Raw genomic sequence first — 16,446 nt, forward strand, 5'->3', positions numbered from 1 at the left:
TACAGCTGCTGGCCAATGCAAGTAAGGCTATTTATCTTTATTTAGACATCACATATTAAAGTATCAAATCCCTTAATAAAAGTCATAAAATCTCATAAAAGTGTGTAGAGGATATGAAGGACGGCTAGAAATAGAATTAGCAAGAGACCATCTTTGGAATTGGATCACAGCAGCTGTAATATAGGCCTACACACTCACTGGCCGTGACAATCAATACCGGAACAACCAATAAGCACTTTTGTGATACAATAAATTGATGACTACTTGTATGCTAATGTAGTCATCAATACGGAGTGCTTGTGTAAATAATACAGCTCTCTCACAATGTTTGAGGAAAAACACGACAACTCATGCTTTTAAGTAGACGTGTGCAATCAAAAATGCAATTTCAAGTATTGCACAGTAATTGTATTAATTTAATATTTGATGAATCTCTTGGAGACTTGTGCAACTCCACTTATGTTGTGGGCTGACTAACCAATTGAAGTTCACATCATCCAGTAGGCAAGAATGTTATTAATATTATTTTGTGTACTCAGTTATATTACAGAATTTAAGGGTGAAATGGGGAGAAAGGTAACAATTCTAAAGTTCTCTGCTTTACTTAAGTATTTATTTGTCTGATACCTTTGTTCTTGAACTCCCTCCATTTGAAAAGCAATATTTGTACTTTCCTTAATTTGTCAAAATGGGCTCAATTCCTTTTTTCACTCTGCAGATAACGGCGTGACGTAAACAGAGTGAGGTCAAGTCAACCGCAGTTAAGATCACTAAATAGGATTTGTGGCCTTTTTTTAGCAGAAATAAAACTTAGCAGTGACGTTGAGAACATGAACCAGCGAGAAAACGACGATGACAGCAAATTTGGAAAAGCAAGATATCCCGCACACATGGCATTATTTTGGAGAATTGTTTAATGATTTGATCATAAGTTAATTCAGCACGTTTGGTTTATAAATAACATGACATTGAGGCAAATCATCAACACAGGAACAATCAAAGCTTTTTTTTTTTGTGTTGTGCTTCAGTAAATTTAAGAGCCTACTTTTAGTTTGAACACAGGTATAAAGACGAGATCAGTTGCATTGTTTCACTTAATGAGTTTAAAATGATTTGCAGTTCATCTCTCTATGCCAGCCACGTACAGTGGCACGCAGAACGATTAAATGCGCTTCCACTAGATGGCAGATGGTAGCCTTCATATTGAACATGTGCAGCCACCTGTTGCCATTCTAAACAGAATAGGTAATTCCATCACAAACTAAGTACATTTGTGAAAAATACGGACAAGATCATCATTATTTCAATATATAATATGCATTGAAATTACATTTATTTTGGTGAAATCTTTGTTTAGTGAGGTTTCAAGCGATTTTTTTGTAATGTGAAATCACATGCCTTGGCTGTGTGGTTGGGAAATAAAACACGGTCAAACTCTCGTAACAGTGTGGTTTGGAAAACGATACACTGCTGCCCTCTTGTGTTATATCTAAAATTGCACTTGCTACACTATCTTTATAGCAAAGAATTCAAGAGCTGTAGTACGGATCCATGGAATGGTTTAAATGAAATTATGTTGAATAAACTTGACCATTAAATTGATTTTCGCTCTGTTGTTTATTAAACTGATGCATAATCGATAACATGTTTTACCTACTATCGTTTACTTCACATTGGACTTGTGATGGGATACCTGACAGACAAAATAAAGGGCAAACCTAGACGCACACGATCATCCAATCAAAAACGACTACGATTATTTTCTGTATTGCTTGATTTTAACCAATCGTCGTCGTCGTTCTATTTACAACTGGCCAATGATTTCGCGGTATGTTGGCAGGTCGAGACGAAAAACGCCGATGGTTTTCTTGCCCTGTGCCGCGTAAACAGCTGTAGGACTTAAGTTTGTCTTTAGATAATTCTCGTAGGCCAGCGTATTAGAAAGTCTCGCAGAAAAAGCTAGTGAATAAAGGGACTAGTTGGCGAATCGGGTTAGGCTAAACATTGATGTGTTGTTGGTGCGCCGTTTCGAGGCTCAGCTCCCAAGCTGGGGTACAAGTACAAAGTGTGGCGTGGACCTAAAGAATGGAGGATATAACCCGAAATTGTCATGGCGGTTGTGACGGCGTGGCGATACACTAGCGACCGTCTCCTCGGAGGATGGGGCCCGCTTCTGTGTGTCTTCCTGGGCTCTCTGGTGGCCCTGCTGACGCCCCTGGTCGGAGTGGAGGAGCATTGCTGTGGCTCCCTGAATGCCATCGCACAGATTCGCTGCCGGCTGTGGGGGAGCTCCCAGCAGCCCCCAGCTGTGCAGACCACCGGCCTCACCGTCCCCCTGACCGGTCTCGACCTGCTTCCTTTGAGGTCCAAGCCGAGCAAAGGTACCGCCATCTGTATCTTTTTAAACGTTACAAAATGCCCACTGACTCACCACGTAACAAAACCGTTGTGTAATATTGCCTGTCTCCTGTTGTGATCTAGAGATGATTTTTGAGGCCCGAGCGGCAATGCAGCAGGCTCAGGAGATGAGGAAACACGGCAAGAGGGGGAAAGCCCACAAGTTGCTGGTGCATGCGCTCAGCCTGAATCCAGACTATGTGGATGCCCTGACCGAGCTGGGGACTATTTTGGAGGAGGAGAAGGACGTGGTGCAGGCGGACCACCTGTACACCAAGGCTTTGGCCATCTCACCTTGTAACAAGAGGGCACTGGTGAGTCGAGATCGCACCCTGCCATTGGTGGAAGAGATTGACCAGCGTCACTTTGGCATCATTGACAGTAAGGTGCGCAGGCTCATGTCCATTCCTAAAGGCAACTCTGCGCTACGTCGGGTGATGGAGGAGACGTACTACCACCACATCTACCACACAGTGGCCATAGAGGGCAGCACTCTCACTTTATCCGAGATCCGTCACATCCTCGAGACGCGCTACGCCGTCCCCGGCAAGAGCCTGCAGGAGCAGAATGAGGCCATCGGTGTGGACGCAGCCATGAAGTACATCAACACCACGCTGTTGTCCAGAATGGGAACCATCAGCGTCGGTGACATCCTGGAGATCCACCGACGAGTGCTGGGTTACGTGGACCCTGTGGAGGGAGGGCGCCTGCGCACCAACCAAGTGTTTGTAGGCCATCACATCCCGCCGCACCCTCAGGACCTGCAGCGGCACATGCAGGAGTTGGTCCAGTGGCTCAACTCGGACGAGGCCTTGCAGCTGCACCCGGTGGAGTACGCCGCACTGGCTCACTACAAACTGGTCTACGTGCACCCGTTCGTGGACGGCAACGGACGCACGTCGCGGCTCCTGATGAACCTCGTGCTCATGCAAGCGCGATACCCGCCCATCACCATTCGCAAAGAGCAAAGGGCCGAGTACTACGCCGCTCTAGACACAGCCAACGAGGGTGACGTGCGTCCCTTCATTCGTTTCATTGCCAAATGCACCGAGATTACACTGGACACTTTGTTGATCTCCACCACTGAGCATGCGGTGGGGCTCCCGGGGGCCGGGCAGGACCACGCCTGTCCTGATTGCACACACACCATCCCAGTTCACAATTGATTTGGTGATTGGAGGGCAATTGTAAGGCCAAGTTGTCACCCTGAGAGATCATTTCCATCAGCTCATGCTTCTTCTGTCTTGTATCTGCTGAACTGGGAAGAGGTGTTTTCAATTCCATGCAAGGGAAGTTAGAAGTTGTGACTTTTGACGAAAGTTTCACTTTAGAAGCTTCTACAATTGACAGTTCTGGTTGTAGTGGATTTCTTGTGGTAAGAATATAATAAGCACTTTCATCATTTGATTATTTATTTTATGCAAATAAAGAGATATTAACTCCCAGGCATGAATCATTTTTAAATGCACTTTGAAATAACACCACACTAAGTATTGCCCCGGTTAGGTCAATATATTTATTTTATAACATGACACTTATCATTTTTGAAAACAAAGGTAATACATATGGATTAACAAACCATAACCTAGCTGTTAAGTTTTTCTATGTCATTAAACATTGTATTTATTGTAGTATATAAAACTTCCACTCATGATTAACAGAACGTGTACTGAAAATATTAGGCCACTGTGGTGAGCACTTTATATAGCTTGTATTCCATCTGGAGAATGTTACAAATTGTCATTATCAGACAAGATATATGTTATACTATGTAGCCGACAACTGTAATGTACTATGACTGATCAACACTGGCAAAAGTGCATAGATATGAAATTAAATGTGAGTGCTTGAACGTCAGCCCCATCCAGTTAATTTATTATGCCTCTTAAATTGTGACATTTGAAATAGAAAAAAATTTTGGCTGACATAAGAGGATCACAGGTCAAGAGATTGTTGGACCATTTTATTCCTTTAAATGTTGTAATGGTTGTCTTTAAATCCACAAAGTCTAACAAAAATATTTTAGCACAATTCTGTAACAGAAAGGTATGTATTGATATTTTATGTACACAAACTCACTATTCTGCACATTTCTTAACAATGTTGTCGATCCAATGTCTCATTGAAATAACAAAATATTCAAGTTGGGAAAATGGTGTCTACAATTTTTCAAACATATTTACAACCATGTATTATACACGTATTTCATAAAACCTGACTGCAACATTTCAACACAACCAACAGAGAGGGAGGAAAGTAAAAATGACGAGGGTCAAAAGTGTTCTTGGGTGAAAGGGGGCTGGTGGAGGGCAGCAGCTCTGCACTTAAGGCAATCTCGCAGGAACAATGACGAGAAGGCTGACATGTGCAGAAAGTCAAAGTCGCAAATACTTATTTTTGAAAGAATCACATGATGGCTTTCAGCGTGAAACCGGTGAGCATCATTTCACTTCTTCAGAAGCATCTTAGCAAAGTCCGCGTTGGACAGAGGCTTTGCATCTCCGGAACCTTCCTTCGACGCCGTCCCGTTCTCTACTTTGCTTGCGGGACCACTCTGGCGATTCAGAGAGCGAGGGAGCAATGACAACTGTGTGCGACCCCGCCCTCTCCTGGGGGGAAAAAAATCATTTGAATGACAAAATTACAAAAAGCTGCAACACGAGAGGATTGAATAGGCCTATCATAGACTTACGCGCCGTGAACCTGTTGAGGCGTCAGATTTGTGGTGGGCTGACTGGGACCAGGCTTGCTCGTGTTTCGGCGAGGAGGGTTGCTTATGGCAACAGAGATTCTGTTCCCGTCTATGCACATGCCGTCCATTTTCAACACTGCCTGAGAAGCCTGCGCTTCATTTGCATATTCAACATACGCCAGACCCTGCACAAGCCCACAATCAGAGAAGGTCAGATGTGTCCCCATCACTCTCATGATCACTGATTTGCATCTCCGAGTCTCACCTTGGGCTTTCCTGAACGGAATGTAACGAGACGAACTTCCTTAATGCTGCCGTGATTGTTGCTGATTACTTCCAGTTGCTCCTTGGTGCAGGAAAATGGAAGGCCTTGGATGAAGATTTTGTGTTTTTCCATAGATGTGTTGTACTTGAACACCTACAGATGTGAAGTAGTCATTTGTATAACGTGACACTAAACAAAGGACACATTTTACCTACAATATGTTGCACAGTTATTGAAAGAGGATGTCAACCTAAAAAAAAATATTTACATGTTCTATACAGCTCCATTAGTAAAAGCAGGATATTCTGATAAATATTACGTTTGTAAAATATGAATTAAGCACCAAAATCCACGACATTTTGCCATTTGCTGTCGACTGAAAATGGCATCAAAGTTGCTCAGGTAACGACCAATAACAGTTCACCTGTTATCTGAGATTGATTATGTGACATTTGCAAGCTGAGCAGTGATTGGTCGTTACCTGAACCCTGAGCAACTGTGAGCAAATGGCAAAATGGCCGCCCCCTGAGATGGGTAAAAACGGGTGGATTTTGCTGCTTAACTCATATTTCAAAACAACCAGATTAATCAGAATGCCGAGTTTAGTGTAGTGGGGGTTCATACAACATATTATAAAGACAATTTTAGCTTGACTTCCCCTTTAAGCAATTGTTCATGAGTTTAAAAGTATACAAGTTAATATTTTTTATAAGGTCTCTCAGGAATGTATCCCGCGATAAACTTTATTTTATAGTCACCTTAAAGTCTGGGTTCTTGTTCTTGTCTACACATGGCGACACAAACATGGGCCTGTCCTGCACTTCCCGCCTGTCCAGTTTGAGAGCTTCCGAGACGGACTCGCAGCTTTCAAACTGCACATAGCCATAGCCCTTGAAGGTCCCTTTGTTGGTGGAGATGAGGCGAATCTGTTTGATAGATCCACATGTCTCAAAGAGTGTCCTCAGTTTGGCCTCGGGCTCCTCCAGGGTGTACGACAGGTTGCTAACGAACACGCTGGTGTCATCGTTCCGAAACTCCGTATTATCGTTGCTTTGCTTCTGGCCACTGGCCTGCTGGGCTTTGTTGAATCCGGGCCCTGTTGAACCTTTATAGCCAGGAGGAGCCTTCATCTCACAGACGTCAAGTTCAAGAGTCATTATGTGCTCCTCTTTGCTTGGCTCACCATTTCCTCTGTGTCGCTTAGGAGCTTGTTCTATCAACGACAGAGGAAACCAAATAAGAACATTTTGCCACACCTATTAAAATAATCGTTTGTTTGAGACCACAATAAATGATTCATCACAAATCAGCTATGGTCTGTAAAAGCTGGATTTGGGAGGGGGAAAATAGGCATTTTCACACTGCACCGTATACTAACCCATTTGTTGTGTACGTGTTATGAGAGCTTGAGGTGGGCACGCAACGTGAAAAAAAAAAAAGCTTAATTCAAGACTTCTCTCGCAATGACGTCAGAAGGCGCATCTAATAGGAGATGGCCTGGCAGAGTGATTTCAGAGTGCAAACCAGTGGGAACAAAATTCCACCAGCCAATCAGAGTTGGTTCATGAAATAGGCTGCATATTGTAAGTTATTTCTTGGAGGATCTCTAAATATAATTATTTTAAATTCTCATTTCAACAAGGTTGTGCTCGGAGCTTCATTATGCATCGAAATTACCTGCATGGTCAGTCCACTCATCCTGGTCCAGCCCGTGTTCTGCTTTCCTCTTCTCCACAAATCGTCCCCTTTTCGGAACTTTCTTCTGAGTCCTCTTGTCTGCCCTGGCCTTCCGCCTCTGCTCAAATTGTTCCTCCTCGTGTTGAGCCTGGATGGCTTCTTTCTCTGCCACCTAACAAACGAAGATACTCATGAGAATCAAAAGCTTCGTAAAGACAACCACGCTTAAAGAAATGCTGCTCTCTGCTCCAAACCTTTGCCCGTTGCTCATTAACCCTGTTCAGACGAGTCTCGGTTTTCTGGACTGCCACATCCCAGTCCTCCAAAGAGCCTGGATGCAAAGATACAGTATGAAAATCATGAAAATCTCCCCAACCGTCATATCAGTCTGCCATATGTGTGGGAGAGCTCACCTTCCACTCGCTCAAAAGTGAGCAGGACCTCACACACGTGTTCCGGGTAGTCGGAGGTGCACTGGACTGCTCTGTGAAGCGCTTTTCGACAGTGGACCGAATCTCCGTACGCTCTGGAGAGAAGGTACGAATCACAAGTGACCGTGCTGCAGAGTTTGTTTGTCATCACGCTTTCGACATGACGCAGACCTTTCGAGGTTATAGTACTCCAGCCACATGTTGGCGTATTTGGCGTTCCCTTTAGTCATGATGCTGTCCCACAGTTCTCTGGCTTTTTGCATGTTTTTACAATGAAGGGCCTGTGAGGAGGACAAAAGAAACAAGCTAAACATTTTTGATGAGAGTTTCAAAGGGCTTCACAAGCCCAAAGTCGTTATCGTATTTGTATAAGCCTGATGCAGACGGACACAAAACAGCAAATACAAAGGAGGGCTATCCATTCGTAACAGAACTCACCTCTATCCTTGCCCAGATCTGCATTATATTACAGGAAGGGTCTCCACTTTCCCCAAATCCTAGTGTCATGACACAAAGGGTCAGACTGGAAATTCACTCCAACAGAACTTTGAGTGACATTTCACCTACTTTCTTCAACATCTTGTTTCATGTAGTCCAGGCAGCGAGCGAAAGACCCTCGTAGCTCCTCCAATTCTTTACTTGACTCTGTGACATGTGGAGGACAATGCATGAACGTTTCCAAACGCACAAGGTACTGATTTCATTGGTGCTGCTCTCACCTTGGCTGAAATCCACACGTCTCCTCAGGTAGTCCAGATAAACTTGCCAGATCTCCACGTAATCCCGAGCTTGAATGAAGCCTGCATTCAGAGCCTTTTCAAACAAATCTGTGGAAAACATCAGGGTCTCGTTCAGTCGTCTCTCTCAGACATGCAAAATGTACGTCAATTAGTGCAAGTGCTTGCCTGAAACAGTTGGATGAGTGCCCCCGTGCCTCTCTACAGCTTGCAAATAGCTCTTCCACAGAGTCATAGTCCACGGACAGTTTCTGACAGCACGATCGTGAGTAGAGAGAACCAGATCCTTGATTTTCAGTTGACGGTCCTGGAAAGGCCAAAGAAAGCACCTGAAATATGGACGCGGTGGTCTTCTTACATCACAAGACAACACTGCCGTTGTTTTCAGATACAATCTTGTTATAACCAATCGCAATATATAACTCCATGATCAGGGCTTCCCCCAGTGCTATAAAGGCCTGGCGGGCCGACCGACTTTTCTTGTTCCCAGTCTGTTCCTGACCACCAGGACTTTGCAAGTTTTCTGGGGGGGGAACCTTGCATGGCGTTACAAAACGTTTTGACTTCAACAAAAGTAATCTGATGAGCACAACATTCACAGCCAGTGAAGTCACCTAGCAGCCTAACTGAGAGCCCTAATCCGAATAAAAACTCACGAGATATGTGGTGTATTTGATCCACATGTCCGGTACCAGGCAGTTCTCCGCCAGAGTCCGCTCAAACGTCACCTGGATGCGGGCCGGGTCTCCTAACTTCATTTCGAAATCGATGTAGGCCTGATATTCGGCCAGTTTAGGCGTCTCTGCCACCAGCTGCAACAAGACAACCAAAGAAGAAAAAATACAGGAGAAGTATTCAAAATCATGTGACCCAGCAGGTAACTCAAGTCTGAATCCTTATTGGTGGTTGGTTACCAGTGACTCTTCGAAAGGCTTGTACTTCTCCCTCTGCTGCAAAGCTGTTTTGTACTGATGCAACATTTCATCAGGTGGCCCATGGTCAGACCATTCTTCATATTCTGCATATGTTGCCTCAATGTCTAATGGAAAAAATGGGTATATAAAACGTAAATCACATATGTACAGTACATAATCAATAAAATAAGAATGTAGTGATGCTTTACGGTAGGTCGTCATTTGTTAAAGGCTTTCGTAAAAATGGGTAGAATTTTGTTCACTTGATTACATTTAATCTCTTCAGATTTGATTGTGGCCATTTTTTCTCAACATGAGTCATGTACTGTAAATTCCTCCTGCCCACACAAACCAGACCGCTGCTCATTTTGCAGCACCCCATCTGGAGCAAGAGGAGGACATCCTTACCCATTAAAGGGATGGCCAGCTGGCGGCGAAACAGCGTGTGGATGCGCTGAAGCTGCTTGTTCAGCAGCTCTTGCTCGTCGTGGCTGGGAATCTTGCCAGGAGGAGGCTGAAAGGAAGACAATAGAGAGGATGAAGCACCCAACAAAATGATCACAAGGAAAGTGAGCTCATCCAAACGCATTAACAAAAAGAAATGCCACTGATATGAAGCAAATGAAGACAATATGAACCTCGACTGGGGACATCTGTTTTATATGTTGCTAATGAAGACAAGACTGACCTGTACTGTGGCCAGAATGGCATTCTCAAATTCTCTGTACGCCTCCCACAGTGTTTGCCCCCTGGTCATGTGAATCCCAACAGCTGTGATGGCTCTCTCGAAAACGGATCTCACCCTTTCAATGCCACCTGGCGATCCCATGCCACCAATAGAATATTGGGCATATTCCAACCAGATATCTGGGCCTGGGTGTGACAACAAGACGTTGAATGTCAGGATTGTATTCTAACTAGATGTCGAATCTCTGGTTTGCCAATATGCACTCACAAATGTAGTCTTTTATAGCGCTCTCAAAAAGTTCATTCACTTTTTCTCGATTTGGTTCTTCTTCAGTCAGGCGAATCTCATCCTTGAGCCAATCTAGCCAGATCTCTGTGGGGTCACACAGAAGAGGTCAAGTATACAATTCATACGGATCAACTTTTTTTTTTTTTTTAGTCTGGGTCTGCAGTGGATATACACTGACCTTCTGTGAGAGGAAAAAGTTCACTCATCTTCTGCCTTGCCTTTCGCAGACGGAGAAGCTCACCCTCATGCTTCAGTAGTTTGATGAGGTCAACATGGCAGTTGTAGTCGAAAGCATTGATCGATAGCTAGAAAACACAGAACAGTATCTTTCAACATCTGGGATCTGTATCTTTTTGACTAGCTAATATGTCGTTAAACGCTAATAGTGAGACACCGTTAAACTCATCTTTCTTTCATGTCTTTTTTACTAATCAAGAGAAGTCCTCAGTTTACAATGGTACTGACATACTACGTTTCGACTCAAAGGTTATGAACGTTGCACAGTCAAAACCTGTGTGATTGCATAATGAGGCACTCAGTTGCCACCATAAAACATTTTTTTTATTTGATTGTTTTAGATTTATGGCCTGGGTTCTGTTTAGTTTCTTCCTTGTAGAGTGTTTTCTTATATATATTAGGGGTGATCTGATCAGGGTTTTATGCTGCCGACTCCGATACTGATAATCCATGAGTGAGATTGGTCAATAGTACCAATTCCGATCACACTGTTTAGCTGCACTTTTTTTTTTCAATTCTAGAGCTGCTCGTTGGCAATTATTTTAATAATTGATTAATCTATCAATTATTTTTTGATTGATTGATGAATCCGAGTTCCATCCAAATGTACATCCCTCAATTATACAAAAACTACTTCAAATTGACAGAATACACAAAAATGCCCACAGCTACAGTCTACGTAGCCGATTTAAAACTTTATTATCAACGACGGAACTACAACGTATACAGTATTTCTGCTGAGGTTTGCGTGAAAATTGAGTGCGTGTAGAAAAAAAAAACGTTGTTATTTATTTCTTGTGTTGCTGTTGGGACTTGGACAATATTTAGGACACTGACCCAAATATGAAGAAATGCGCATTTACTAACACGTGACCATTTGGACATTAGATTCATACTTTCGTCCTGAAGCTGTGACGTCACAAAGCAAAACGCAAGGCGCGTGTACATTCATGACCAGTTAGCAATATCACGTCATGCCAATTATGTCGTAAATGGAACACATTCAAACAACTTGATGCAACAATTGTTTGCTCTAATCCAACGTGAATGCATTGCAAACAGCATAGCAAGCTTTCACTCGCGAAGTTTTGTACTCATTCATTCGCCTTTAGCTACTCGGCTAGCCTCACTAAAATTAAGAGTTACCTGCTCTTCCAGGCGTTGGATCTCGGCTTCATTTTCCTTCTCGTCTTCTGACGTCTCGTCCTCTTCGTCGTCCGAATTGTCTTCTCCCATGCCCTCCTCGCCGTCGCTCTCCGAGTCCATTTCCTGCTCGTCCATCTCCGCGTCGTCCTCTTCCATATCTTGCAAATGCGTAGGCTCTGCGTTGCTCGCCGCTGCCATGTTGAAAAGTCTGTCTGCCTGGTAACAAGCCCAAAGCTCCCAGTCCCCCAGTTGTACTAGCAAAGGCGGGCCACTAGTGGGCGCTCCGACCCCGCGGTCCCCGACTCCAGTGTTTATCAACAACCCCGCTTGACTCGTGTCTACTCGTACATTTCCGGATCTTCTCGGTTTCTGAACATGGCGATGGCCTTACGAAAGTCTGCGTTGTTGTTGAACACAAGGTTGCTCTGTCCGGAGCTAAAGATTCTCTGCTCATATCACAAGAAGGTAATCAAATGGACCGTTTGGACACATTATTTATGTATTGCAACGAAGCTCCAAAGCATTTGTCGTGTCGTTAGCTCATGTGCGTGCTGCCTGTTTGTTTCCGTAACCGTGCTTTCAGGAAAGCCGTTTTAGCATTTAATCGATATCTTTGATATCCAACTTAAAAGTCAATGACCTAGTCCGTCTTTGTCCTCGAATAGTAAGTCAATTTAGCGCACTGCTAGTATAAATGTGTCTTATTGTCGTTATTAGTTTTCCACCAATGCCTTATTATGTATGACATTTCTGCACACTCGGACAACTTTGACATACTGACATAGGCCTACTAACAGAACAAACATGCTACTAGTGGGCCTTATTAGTGTTGTCACAAGTAGTGTCCAGAAGGCTTCTAGTGCATGACATATGCCTACTAGTTAGGCCTAACAGTCTTGCTAGTGCGTGTTAGAAGGCCAAAGGGTTTGGGTAAATAAGTAAAAATTAAGATAATGGTTCCACTAGTGAGCTGAATTATTTTTGAAGTGAGGACAAAGAGCATATGAGTCACAGATTTCACCTGGATGGAATGAATATTGAATAAATGCTGTAACAGCTCTTCAAACATGGATGGCTAAACAAACCAGTTGTGTTATAATAAACAGGTCTTATATTCTTCTGAAGGTTGTGGACCACTATGAAAACCCAAGAAATGTGGGCTCTTTGGATAAAAATGCCAAAAATGTGGGAACTGGTTTAGTGGGCGCACCAGCTTGTGGCGACGTCATGAAACTCCAAGTAAGTCACCCCCCAACAAAATGCAGCATTTTGTCAAGCGGATCAACTGCTTCATTGCTTTATCTGTAGGTTGAAGTGGATAAAAATGGTAAGATCGTGGACGCCAAATTTAAGACATTTGGCTGCGGCTCAGCCATTGCTTCCAGCTCTCTGGCGACTGAGTGGGTGAAAGGGAAGTCGGTGAGTAGAAATAATCCAACATTTCTGGAAAAACTCTGACTTGTATCAATTGAAGTTGCTTTCGTCTTTTTTCCTGCAGGTCGATGAAGCTTTGAAGATCAAGAACACTGACATTGCAAAAGAACTCTGCCTTCCTCCTGTCAAGCTTCATTGTTCCAGTAAGCAACGACGCAACATGAACAGATATTTAAATGCAGAAATTGATGCTACACAGCTGATGTTGTTTCAAAAAAAAATGTAGGTGTCACCTCAGTTAGAAATCTACTCACTATTTTCTTCTCATGTTTCAGTGCTTGCAGAAGACGCTATAAGAGCAGCCCTGTCAGACTACAGAATAAAACAAAAAAAAGAGGAGCAGAGTGTCAAAGCCAGCGGTTAATTTGTCATCATTGAATATCTATAATGGGTCGGTGTACCTCAGGGATTTGTCATGTATGTTGTCACAGGACTGTACAGGAAGTGAAAGATTATGGATCATTGCTTTTCAATAATGTAACAAACCCTATTGCTCAATATCATTTATATTTGTGATGCTATATTAACTTCTTCTTCTTCTTTTTTTTTAAAGCATCAATTGCATACTTACCAAATACCATATAGACAAAAACGCTATATCATGTGTACTTCAATTGTATTTACATTTGTAATGGGTCTGTGTGATGGAGATTTTGAAACTGGAAATTAAAGGTCAATATTACAACAACAAAAATCTGCATTTATTGTGTGCTGTCAAAAAGGTTGACAACAATGCACCAACTATAAAGAAAATATTTCTGTTAAATCTTTAGCTATTCCACAGTTTTAACACCACTGACTAATATGCAAAATAATCACACCATATAAATAACTTTTGAGGGAACACATCTGTGATGAAGTGTGTTAGGGGTTTTGATTAGGGCTCGGACCTTTGGAAGTTATGTCCTTGCTTGTATGGGTTGTCTCGACTTAATGATTTCTCCCATATTTCAAAAACCTGCATGTCAGGTTCCTTTAAGACTCTAAAACGGTCGTGTCCAAACTTTCCTCCGAGGGCCACAAAGAGATACTGGATGCAAAGGCCACTTTGACATTTTTAAACATTAATCAGCAATTCATATTCCTATATTAGTGCTTTTGTTTGCACAGCTTCCTCTAAGGCAAATAGTTTAGGATTTTACAAGATTTTAGGGTGGTCGAGACCCTGCAACCCACCAGAAAACAACAGCCCCTGCACTGAATGGCAGCCAAACCTCATCTCTACATTCAGAACAAAAACTGGAGCAATCTGTTCTAATCTGACCAATGTTAAAGCAGTTAAATGGGAATCATTTATGTGATCTTTTCACAATTTCGCCCTTTACAGTGCAGAAAGTGGAGGAATACATTTTTGCTCGTAAAAGCATTTTTATTCACCGCAGTGTTATGAATTTTAAATAGTTCATTTGCATGTTTAAAAAAAGCTCTTCAGTATAAACAACAAATTCATTGGTAGCAGATGTCATTGTTTAACGCCATAGTTTGGACCTCTTGTGCCGATGTCATCCATAAGCGTCTCTTGTCAATTGGAGCTACTCTGTTGGAGCTGAGGAACCGTTTTTTAGCACGACGAACAACAGCAGCACGAGGGCCAACAACACACAGAAAACCAGCAGCAGCCAAATGAGAATTGAGCGAAGGAAGTTGGGGGTGGACGAGGTAGTGTCATTCTTCTTGAAGAAGGAAGATCGTGTCCCTGTCGGATGGGTTGTAATCATCTGAGAGTAGTGATGAATGGTCGTGGTGTCTTTTTTTTCCTCTTGAGGGTTTGGAGATGAAAGGTCATGGGTCATGTTTTGGGCTCTATTCAAGGATAAACAGTCCTCAAAAGTTAAAGTGCACAAGGACAAGTGTTCATCTAAAATCCAAGTTATAGGGATTGTTTCCACTGGGTTGTTATCTTCAGGAAGATGTCCAACAGAGGTGGTTTGTGACCAGCCTTCCAAATTTGAATCATCCCAAGATGGCACAGGATTCATCGTCGAGGCCTTCAACTGAAGCGTCTTTGTGTTTGGCTTGAGGACACCTGGACAAATTGTCGTCACAGATATGAGATGTACCTTGCCGAAGTTGCCGTCCAGAAAGTGTCTCAAAGAAGCAGGCGCATTTGGAGAAAGGCTGGCCAATTTGTTGCCCTTCAGCATGAGGACCTTCAACTTCTCCAGGCCTTGAAGCGCCTCTGGCTGGATGGCACGGATGCGGTTGTCTCTCAGATCCAACCGGGTGAGGTTCCTCAGTTGCCTCAGGGCGCCGAAGGTGATGTAGGTGATGCGGTTCTGTTGTAGAAACAGCGCTTCCAGGCTGGGAGGGAGGCCTCGGGGAAAGCGAGCCAGCGAGTTGTGACTGAGGCTGAGCTCCTGCATGCTGGTGAAGGGACGGAGTAGGTAGTCCACATTACAGAGCTGATTTTTTCCCACGGACAGGACGGCAGTGTTGAGAGGGATTGAACGAGGGAGAGACTTAAGGCCCAAGGACTCGCACAGAACCAAAACTCCCGGGCCAAGACAGCAGCAGCCGATGGGACACGGAGACGTCGCAATGCAAACTGGAAAACAAATGCAGAGGACCAGAAGGATGCTGTATCTGGACGACATAGTGTCATAAACTTGGCAAGAGAACGATCACATGCGAGGAACAACTACTTTGTCTAGTAGTCTTGCTCTTACTATTCTTCTGTTCCCCCTCATGTCTTCCTGGTGAAGATGAACAGGCTTGTGTCATCATGCTCTCTTTTAAAGGTCCTCTCTTATTGTTGAAAATTCCAGGTCAATACTCATCAAAGTTTAATTGACTTTTTTAAGGTGCTGTGTTACCTATTCTGGATTCTTGGTGAAAACATTTGAGAGCTCCTTCCATTGTTCTCTGCAATACAAGAAGGGAGTCCGAAAAGCGCAAGGAGAGAGAAAAACACCAAGTCGCTGTGTTTGAAAGAGTCATTACAAATTGCCAGCTGTGCTAAAGCAAGCTGGTTGACCTCCTACCATCTGGTGATGCCTAAGGGGGAAGTTCCATTTTCTTTGAATTGTTTAGCACCTAATTGCCAAAAGAGGTGGGAATGCGATCCTAGTTAATGAATAAGTCACGACTTACCTTAAAGATTCCACATCAATTAGTTTTTTTTTTTCCAACCCAGGTCACACCAACAGGTGCTCCTGCACTGCAGCTAGTCACATACTTGTATAGACCAGTGATTCTCAAAGTGGGCACTATAATATAAAATCGACTTTTTTAGGAATAAAATCTCCCTCTCATTATTGATTAAACTTGGGTCTACAACTTTATTTTAAAGTTGGTCATGATGACGGTATTCACACCTATATACAGTGTATATATATATATTAGGGGTGTGAATTGCCTAGTACCTGGTGATTCGATTCGTATCACGATTCATAGGTCATGATTCGATTCGATACCGATTAATCCCGATACGAATCTATAAATTGATTATTGCGGAGTTTTTTAAACTCAAATTTAGAAAATACTAATCAGTAAACTTGTACATGTACACTGTAAGATTTGTATGAAAATGTATTTATTTAT

The 16,446-nt window shown here is 43.1% G+C and overlaps 3 protein-coding genes across 4 annotated transcripts; 2 read left to right on the plus strand and 1 right to left on the minus strand.

Annotated features, from left to right (window-relative positions):
- Positions 1-1,827: 1,827 nt before the first annotated feature.
- On the plus strand, positions 1,828-4,249 carry ficd (FIC domain protein adenylyltransferase). Its single transcript, XM_086076074.1, has 2 exons — positions 1,828-2,381; positions 2,482-4,249. The coding sequence occupies exons 1-2, from the start codon at positions 2,111-2,113 to the stop codon at positions 3,561-3,563; spliced, it is 1,353 nt and encodes a 450-aa protein (XP_085932200.1). The 5' UTR covers positions 1,828-2,110; the 3' UTR covers positions 3,564-4,249.
- A 96-nt stretch (positions 4,250-4,345) lies between these two features.
- sart3 (spliceosome associated factor 3, U4/U6 recycling protein) lies at positions 4,346-11,711 on the minus strand. Of its 2 annotated transcripts, XM_086076073.1 has the most exons (20): positions 11,473-11,711; positions 10,268-10,394; positions 10,069-10,173; positions 9,802-9,986; positions 9,522-9,627; positions 9,114-9,238; positions 8,856-9,011; positions 8,368-8,506; positions 8,182-8,289; positions 8,030-8,107; positions 7,901-7,959; positions 7,634-7,743; positions 7,445-7,557; positions 7,286-7,362; positions 7,032-7,203; positions 6,538-6,567; positions 6,113-6,459; positions 5,355-5,507; positions 5,090-5,274; positions 4,346-5,006 (listed from the first exon to the last, which is right to left on the minus strand). In XM_086076073.1, the coding sequence occupies exons 1-20, from the start codon at positions 11,668-11,670 to the stop codon at positions 4,844-4,846; spliced, it is 2,736 nt and encodes a 911-aa protein (XP_085932199.1). In that variant the 5' UTR covers positions 11,671-11,711; the 3' UTR covers positions 4,346-4,843. The 2 variants fall into 2 exon arrangements, with proteins under 2 accessions (XP_085932199.1, XP_085932198.1); XM_086076072.1 differs by having other exon boundaries at positions 6,113-6,567; positions 11,473-11,709.
- iscua (iron-sulfur cluster assembly enzyme a) lies at positions 11,454-13,600 on the plus strand. Its single transcript, XM_086076075.1, has 5 exons — positions 11,454-11,937; positions 12,598-12,711; positions 12,781-12,891; positions 12,971-13,049; positions 13,182-13,600. The coding sequence occupies exons 1-5, from the start codon at positions 11,848-11,850 to the stop codon at positions 13,268-13,270; spliced, it is 483 nt and encodes a 160-aa protein (XP_085932201.1). The 5' UTR covers positions 11,454-11,847; the 3' UTR covers positions 13,271-13,600.
- The last annotated feature ends 2,846 nt before the right edge of the window (positions 13,601-16,446 follow it).

This window comes from Leptonotus elevatus, chromosome 5 (genome assembly GCF_054856555.1).
Source record: "Leptonotus elevatus isolate MCC_2025b chromosome 5, RoL_Lele_1.0, whole genome shotgun sequence".
Classification (NCBI taxonomy): domain Eukaryota; kingdom Metazoa; phylum Chordata; class Actinopteri; order Syngnathiformes; family Syngnathidae; genus Leptonotus; species Leptonotus elevatus.

Bases quoted from the DNA above. Each gene is read 5' to 3' on its own strand.
- sart3 (XM_086076072.1), bottom strand. From the start codon at position 11,670: ATGGCAGCGGCGAGCAACGCAGAGCCTACGCATTTGCAAGATATGGAA. The intron at 10,395-11,472 runs GTAACTCTTAAT...TGTGTTTTCTAG, and splicing joins TCCAACGCCTGGAAGAGCAG to CTATCGATCAATGCTTTCGA. The intron at 5,508-6,112 runs GTGACTATAAAA...TCACATCTGTAG, and splicing joins ACAAGAACCCAGACTTTAAG to GTGTTCAAGTACAACACATC.
- ficd (XM_086076074.1), top strand. From the start codon at position 2,111: ATGGCGGTTGTGACGGCGTGGCGATACACTAGCGACCGTCTCCTCGGA. The intron at 2,382-2,481 runs GTACCGCCATCT...GTTGTGATCTAG, and splicing joins GAGGTCCAAGCCGAGCAAAG to AGATGATTTTTGAGGCCCGA.
- iscua (XM_086076075.1), top strand. From the start codon at position 11,848: ATGGCGATGGCCTTACGAAAGTCTGCGTTGTTGTTGAACACAAGGTTG. The intron at 11,938-12,597 runs GTAATCAAATGG...ATTCTTCTGAAG, and splicing joins TCTGCTCATATCACAAGAAG to GTTGTGGACCACTATGAAAA. The intron at 13,050-13,181 runs GTAAGCAACGAC...CTCATGTTTCAG, and splicing joins TGTCAAGCTTCATTGTTCCA to TGCTTGCAGAAGACGCTATA.